The 8,591-nt window shown below is 32.2% G+C and overlaps 1 protein-coding gene across 3 annotated transcripts; it reads right to left on the bottom strand.

Moving 5' to 3' along the window:
- Positions 1 to 3,353: 3,353 nt before the first annotated feature.
- Positions 3,354 to 8,023, bottom strand: LOC103501720 (heterogeneous nuclear ribonucleoprotein 1). Of its 3 annotated transcripts, none has more exons than XR_540382.3 (5): positions 7,660 to 7,992; positions 6,859 to 7,081; positions 4,907 to 6,107; positions 3,844 to 3,919; positions 3,354 to 3,737 (listed from the first exon to the last, which is right to left on the bottom strand). XR_540382.3 is itself a non-coding variant. In XM_008465389.2 (4 exons), exons 2-4 carry the CDS (start codon positions 7,072 to 7,074, stop codon positions 3,906 to 3,908), a joined length of 1,431 nt encoding a protein of 476 aa, XP_008463611.1. In that variant the 5' UTR covers positions 7,075 to 7,081; positions 7,660 to 8,023; the 3' UTR covers positions 3,354 to 3,905. The 3 variants fall into 3 exon arrangements, 1 of the variants encoding a protein (XP_008463611.1); XR_007815878.1 differs by having other exon boundaries at positions 3,354 to 3,743; XM_008465389.2 differs by having other exon boundaries at positions 3,354 to 3,919; positions 7,660 to 8,023.
- Between the last annotated feature and the right edge of the window lie 568 nt (positions 8,024 to 8,591).

An 8,591-nucleotide genomic window follows, 5' to 3' on the forward strand; every position in this document is an offset into this window, starting at 1 on the left:
AGAATGGAAACTGAGACAAATTTTTCTAGAGCATACGTAGAGTTACAAATGCACCTCAGTATTATCTTCCTTACCTTACCTCCCACTTCTTCATTCTGAAAAAGAGGAAGTTAGAGAGATTCTTAGGTTACGTGGGAGAACTATCCATGTTTCCCATTTATTTAATTTAAATAAATTAAATTAATATTAATATTAATATTATTAATTAAATTATATTTTAATTAATATTTTATTTAAATCATATTTAAATGAATATCTCTCATATAACATATAGTTTTAATTTTATTAATTTAATTTAATCTAATTAAACTCAATTATTAGTTAACTCTCTAATTAATTAATTGTTAAATTAAATATCTTATATTTAATTTAATCCAAATTTGATCATATTCAAATATGAATTTCTCTCGTAACCTATAGTTTTAATGTGTATCATATAGACATTAAATTTTAATATATAGTTTTAATATGAATCTAATTCACATTAAATTAATATTTGAACCCATTAAAATATTTTATTCTCATAAATTAATTTTGAATCATATCTAAAATTAAATTTATATAATAAAATTTAATTAACATATAAACTTTATATTATAATGTATCATCATGCATTATATAATTCTCAAAGTAAATTTGAACATTTCAAATTACAACCAATATATATAAACCTCATTACCCTTTAAGACCTAGGAAGAGGACCTAAGGGACCTAAAGATCTGAAACTACAACGATATGAGATTAATTGACTAAACTCATTAACCACGTTAATTATGTTTCCCGCTCCCTACTCGGTCTTATCCCAAAATGATAAACATATTGAATCAGACAACTGGCCACTCTCACCCGTACAAATCAAAAGAAAATTCCTCGTGAACAGGAGTTCATAATACACTAATGATTAAGATTAAGTTACTTAGATCATCCTAATGAAATAGAAACCTAACTAGTCAATGAAGTTACATCTACTGGTTATTATTTTGTGATCCTGTCTCATGCAAACTCATTGCATAGAATACCCTCACTTGCATGTCATCTACACGAACACGCTGGATCTTTGCGTTTGTATTAAATACAAAGTGAGCCGTATTCATAATGTTACCAGGATAAGGTATCCAACCCTATTCCTATACTATAGACCCTTTAAGTTGTATCTCGAACGTTGATCCCTATATGTTTTTACATACTATTCAAGACTCATCATACAACTTAGCATATTAGTTTATTGGATCTAGGTTAATAAGACAAAACTAATGGTATAAACAATAATGATTTATTGAAATTATAATAACATTTTGTTAATAACGGTCAACAAATTACATTTACTATCTACAAGTTTTAGGATATAAACCCAGCACAATTTTAATTTGAGACACATGTCAACTATCAATTAGTTTCAAATTCAATTGTTTATGATTTCGTCATTAATTTAGTAAATGGTGTGACAAATTGTGATTAGTCCAAAATTTCTCATTCAACAAATGGTCCTTATTGGATGAGCATATGTTGACACGTCATTTATTAAATTAATGATGAAATTACAAATAAGTGAATTTGAGATTAATTAAAAGAAAATTAAAAGTGAAGAGGTAAAATTGGCGAATTTCGTTGATGCCATGTGTTTTCGTACTGACCGTAGAATTAAATTAATTATTTTGGTCCAATTAAATATTAAAATTTGGGTTAAAATCCAATTGGATCTGAGAATATGCTTAGAGTTGCCCAAATGCTAAATCAAATCAAATATAGTTGGGCTCAAGGGCCAAATTCATAGACCAATCAAGCATAAACTCATAAAACCCACTAAAGAACTCTATTTAGAAGTTCTAGTCATTTGTAGGGTTCATAAATTTAGACGATTGAACCACATCAAGAACATTCTCGTGTTCCACTTCCATACATTAAGCGTACATGTTTGACCAAGAGAGAATCAAAAGATCAAGTATTAGAGATCGAACCACATTGACATCAAATCCACATCAACACATGTTTCTCTGGAAACCTCGTGCAAAATAATTTTTAAAAAAATTTAAAGATATGTTAAATTACTATTAAATATAAGATTTTTTAAAAAATATAACAAACTAGCAAAATATTTCCACTGTATAAAATAACTTTGAAAACGAAAAAAAAAAAACCCCACCGACACAATATGGGAATATACAAAAAATGTTCCAGTCAACACGCAATTAATCGGCCACATGTGCACATGTAATTCTTCTTCTAAACGATTATGACACACGATTTTGTAGAAAATGATACACAATCGTGTACGTAGTATCAACACAGTCGTGTAATTTTTTTTAACGATAGAAAAATGCTTCGAAATTAAACAACCGTGTTGCGATGAAAAAAGGGCTTCAAATCTAAATGATTGTGTTAACCATGCTAAACAATCATGTTGACTACGGGAAGTGATCCTCTAGCATGGTCAACACGATCGTGTAGATTTGAAGCCCTAAACAATCGTTTTAACTACGGTAATCAATTGTTTAAATCATATCCACACAATTGTGTAATTCTTTTAAACGATGGAAAAAAGCTTCAAATTTAAACATTTGTGTTGACCTAAACGATCATGTTAACTAGGTAAATGATTGTTTAGATCATATCAAAGTGATATTTAAACAATCTTAATATTCTGGAAGAAAAAAAGAGAAGATGAAAAAATAAAGAAAAAGAAGAACAAAAACAGGGGCAAGAAAATTCAGAAGAGCTAAAGAAATTTGGAAAACGAGTAATGACGAATCGTCTGAAATGTCAAAGACAAATCTAGAATGTATGAAAATATTTCACCGGTTTCAGGACTTTTCGTTTTTGTTACACAGACCGTAAATATTTTGACTTTTTTTATATTTATGAAAATTAACCTTAATTATATTTATTTATATGATGAAAATTGAACAAATATTTTCAAATATCACCGTAACAAAAAAAATGTCATTGTCTTCTAAGTTCCGTTTCTCTACTACTAATAATAGTATTTTAGCAAAAGAAGAAAATTTCCAAAAACCAAAAGCCCAATTGAATTTCATGTGTTTATACACACTTATTTTTTTTCACTTCGAACAGTTATTTAAACAATAAGAAAATCAATCCAAACACTCTTATACTATACTCCCAAAGAAGTATATTACAAAACATTAGAGAAATAGAGTAAGAAAATAATACAATAAATAAGGAAATAATTCGAAGCTACAACTTTATAAGATAAGACAACCGAATTGGATGGATGCAAAAAAGAACACTTCCAATAGCAAGTAAGAACCTTTTCAATTGCAAATAAGAGTGTTTCTTAGCTTAGAAAACTTTGGTTTAGCTCAAAAAGGAGCTAAATTTACAACAAAGAAGAATTGGGAAGCTGGATAATATCACACCACTAAATCAACCTCAGTTTCATACAATCAGATGAGAAGTAAAAACCCAGAATGACTAATAAAAGGTCAAACAACAAGAAAACCTGATGAATACTAGCATCTTTTTTCAGAAAAACGAACCCGAAAAGAAAAGGAGAAAAGAAAAAGAAAAAAAAAAAAAGAAAAGAAGATGTTGATTCGTTCGTGTGACATCATTTATCGGAGTAGCGTATTATGCAACAGTTCTGCATATATACCTTACCCACAATCCAATTATACATATCAATCAAATTACAAGAAAGAAAGAAAGTAGTAGAAGAAGAAAGAAGAAAGACCTATATTTTCAAGCTCAATCCTGACCAAGAGAAAACCCTCTGGAACCTGCTTCTTTATGGGACAGTTTGTGAAACAGAAAACAAATTAGCTCTGACAGTATCAAATGGGAGTGTATCACAAGGACGAAATTATACGAAAAATTGCAGTACACCTGCTTTACTGAAATACGCATCACCTACTATAATTTTTGACATCTGTTGTATCACCTTCTTCCTAAGCAGCAATTCCTGAACCAAGACATTTACACACAAAACAAAAAGATCAGCCTAGTTTTATATTGTCAAACCTATGTTTGTTTAAGTGAGATTTGGACACTTCCCCAACTAAAACAGATATTCAGCAAATAATTTATACATGTTCGAATGTCCTGCCGAAGATCATAAATTTTAATTATACCACAACAAAACAGAAGCAGATCTAATTTGCAAATTAGCAGGCAATAAATATGGCTCCTTTTCCTCTTATTTCTGTAGGTGACTATGCAAACTTATTTTTGTGCAACAGAGAAAGAAACTGGTCAAGTTTGCAAACTTTGCACTGAAAAGCTTAGGGAATAGGGACTGTTTATGAGTGGATTTTCTGCTTTTGTTTTTTAGACAACTTTTATAAAACTATGACCAGATAGCTAGAAAAGTAGAAAAGTATCATGTGGTTGAAGGAATTGTTTACAAGTCCAATATTTTGGAGAAAGAACGTTAAAATTCCTCAAAAAAACAGATCGTCCATCATAAAGTAAAACCAAGAAACTGCAAATTTTCAATTTCGCTGAAGTCTTGTTCTAAAAGGTAAAAGATTTTTAACTAAATAGTTAATAGGGTCTCCCAACTTTGGAAGGTGCGCAAGTACATTGGTTCCAAGGTTTAATATATTCTGACTTATTATTATTGTTATTATTGTTATTATTATTTTGGATAAGAAATATATTTCGACTTCTCTAAGAAGATTGTACGAAATTCAAGGAAAAACTCCTATAAATGCATAAATATGAAAAAGGCATGTATTATGCAATCTTTAGAACAAAAAGACACAATGGGTACAACCTGTAAATCGAATCTTGTTCAAGTAAGGTTGTAATAATTTAATTTTGACTTCAGTTTTTATAATGTTCGAAGTGAGGAAATCTTGAAAGTCTAAAGTTTCTCGAGAAATAACAGCAGCAAAAGAAAGAAAAACTTTAAAATATTCAAAATTTTCTTTGAAGTAGAAAGACTCACCTCTATTAGATTGTCTATTAGAAACACCGTATCCAACAGTATAACCAGCATTGTTTCTACTAATAACATCTGAAGCTGCATTGCCAAGACCAAAACCAATTGAGGAAGAATCCTCAAGCTCTGTTGGCAACGACTGCCAACTGGAATGCCCATAAAATGTGTTTCCTTCATCATTATTCCCATGAACCTCATCATAAATATTTGGTGCAGAGTACAAAGATGCTGAGGAAACATTAGTTCCAATGCTTCTAGCATAACCTACAGTTGTTCCTGATGTAAAGCTGGCATCTCCGTTTCCGAAGTCAAGATTAGCAGTATTGAATGGAGAACCACCATTTTCCCCATGACCTAAACTTGCAGAAGTACCCCAAAGCCCTCCGATATTGTTTAATGAATTAGTTCCTGTATGCACACCACCAGAGCCAGGAAAAGTCCTCAAGTGTGAGGAATTCGTACCAGCAGAGTTACTGACATTTCCCCACAGATTCTGAACTGACGAGCTTAAAATAGAACCATTACCTCCACCACCACCACCATATACCATGGGGTTTGGGCTACCGTACCTATTTAAATTTCCACCATACGAGGGGCTCATTACTCGTCCATAGCTGAGGTTAGAGCTGGGACCTGTCCCATAGTTTGGGTTCAACCCTGTATCAAGATTTATCCCCATTCCATAACCAGGACTAATTGGAGAAAGTCCACCTCGACCGACTGTAACAGGACTAAATCTACCATCAGATCTCAATCCATACCCCCCAACTGAGGTTGGATTATATCCTTGATTATAGCCATTTAAATAGCTACCAACTCTACCAAAATTGTAAGGATATCCAGCTAATTGATTTCGATTTGGCACCGGTGATGATTCCTTTGGAACAGCCCTCTTAACCTCAACCATTTTACCATTGAGTTCATGAAAAGTTTTGTATAACACTTTCTCCACCGATTCCTCTGACTCGTAAGTGATAAATCCAAAACCTCTTGGTCTCTGAGTATTATGATCATACATCACAACGACATCAACGATTGTTCCAAACTGATCAAAATACTTTTTGAAGTCACTCTCTGTAACAGTTGATGCCAATCCTCCAACAAATATCTTCTTTGTGCGAGTAGGACCAGGTGATCCAAGAATACCAGTATTATTCCTGCTCAAAATGTTCTGATCATCTCGAGGAACCGCCTTCTTTGCTTCAACCTGAACAAAAGAAGAAAGAAAAAGAAAGAAAACGAACATCAAAACATGGAAATGATAGAATTTACTTTCTTTACTAATACAAATAAAGGTCTGGAAGCAATAAAATGTATCTTTTAACACAAGTGGAAGCCATCACGCATAAAGCCTAATGTCCATGACAAACTCAACAAGATAACGAGCCTCCTAATATACAAACTCATTATTTTACATTGAGGACTACTTAAGAACTCAAGGATACAGATGTACAACCTATAGAACAAATCATGTTCAAGTAAGGTCGTTTTACATTGAGGACTATGATAGACTTCTTTCTACACAAAAATTTGCATAGTTATCAAAGGACCAAAGTCCTTTCACAGTATTGATTTGCTATATAAATGTTTGTACTACCCAGGACATATGAAGGCAACCCAAGTACATACATTGTCATCATACTTCCACAAAAACATGAACATCATTTCACATGAAACAGAAGTTGCCCAATTAAATTGTGAACAGCCGAATCTTCCCCTTCACGCTGTGAAGAAAAACTATGAATTTATCGAGATAAAAGAGATTTAGAATATAAATGCTGAAGAATTCTAATAAGTTTGGATCATGACGACACCAAAGAAACCTTGATCCCTCAACGAGTATATTTAATCCACAAAATTGAATCAGAAGACACACCGGAACATTCCTTGAAAGACATCTAAAGCTTCAATACAGGTAGAAAAATCAACGAAAATCAAGTAGAATACAGAAGACTTACAGTTCTTCCATCAATTACATGTTTTTCTAACACAACTCTCGCTGCAGCAACAGGGTCAGCAAAGACAACGAATCCAAAGCCCCGGGCACGGCCGGTGGTCCGATCCCTCATGATCATCACCTCCACCACTTCTCCAAAGTTCCGAAAGTACTCTCGAAGACGATCTTCATCCGTGTCCCACGAAATACCACCAATGAAAAGCTTGCCAGGATCCATGCCCACTCTACAAATCCATTGCAACCAATCCCATCAGTATCATTCAACAAGAAGAATGCATACAGCACACAGCAATCGCATATCTTAAAGTCTAATCCAATAGCCTTGAGAAGAAGAAGCTACAAAGCCGATCAATCCAAGCTGAAGAAGAACAGACAGCTATACAAACAATACAGATATCTATGAAACAGTTTTGCTTACATAGAAGGGGAATAGAATTGAAGCAAGGATTGAAAAAGAAACATTCATTTAAGAAACACCACAATGCGAGCTAAATTAAACAGATGTTATCAAAAACAAAAACACAAAATCATCATCAAAATGGAAAATGCTCTTATTGTTAGATACAGAATGATTGAAATCAGATTCGATCTCAAAGCATCGGAGCGTCCAACGATCAGAAAAATCGATCGATCTACAAACAAGGAATCCTCAAAAGCTAAAAGCACATAAAAGGAATGAACCCCATCAAAGAAAAAAGGTTAAAATTCGCACGAAATGAGTTTTGATTCAAAACCCAGAAAAGAAATGAAGTAAGAAGATTGAAGAAACAAATGATTTGCAGAGAAAAGAAGAGAAACTTACCGAAATGAAAACGACCCAGTTGGGAACTCTAGAATCTAAGATCTAAGAGAAGGCATAATAAGAAGAGAGGGCGAGAGGCCCTCCTTTTTTCCTATCTCTTTCCTTGTTCCAGTTACTGTTTTGGTTTTTGTTCTAGATAAATATGCAATACCAAATAAACGATTGAAGGCTATATATGAAACAGAGAGAAGGAGAAAGATATTTGTGTAAGAAAAGGAATTTGCATCTGGAATGGGCGCAATATTTGCATCTAAATATATAACAAATTATATATACACACAATTATAATCATATATGTATAGGTAGGGAGAGAGAAAAAGAAAAGAGAAAAGAAAGACTTGGTTGTCTTGCGCGTACGAAAATTACAAAGAGAAACGATGATGAAGAAGGGTAATTTGGTATGCTAATTTATTTTATTTTTTTAATACAAATTTTTATTTTTTAAAAAAAAATTGCCATTTTTGTCCATTTTTTTCTTAGGGTCAGTGAAATATTTAATTTTTCTTTTTCTGGGTATTTAAGAATGTAAGTATTGTGTAAGAAAAAAAAAAAAAAGACAAGATTTGGTAGAAAGATATTGAAGTCTCTTTCTTTCTTAATGAGATGTATTCATGTATGGTCCTTCATATAATTATATGAGAAACCACAATCACATTCAGGTTAATTGAAGAAAATTAAAAAAGGGTCAAAATTTCCTTTAGTTTTTCTATTCAAAATAAATGTTAGAAACATTCAGAGATTTCTGCAGCAATAGCAATTATTGATTTCCTCCATGGAATTAGTCAACCTGAGTTACCAAAAATTTGAAGTTTAAAACTAAGTTTTTAATTATTTTGGTTTTTGCTTTATTCATTACCGTAATGCATCTTCCCTCTCTATGTAATTAATGGAGTAATGAAATGGAATTTCTTATTCCTTTTTCTATGTTACTA

Source organism: Cucumis melo, chromosome 12 (genome assembly GCF_025177605.1).
Source record: "Cucumis melo cultivar AY chromosome 12, USDA_Cmelo_AY_1.0, whole genome shotgun sequence".
Classification (NCBI taxonomy): domain Eukaryota; kingdom Viridiplantae; phylum Streptophyta; class Magnoliopsida; order Cucurbitales; family Cucurbitaceae; genus Cucumis; species Cucumis melo.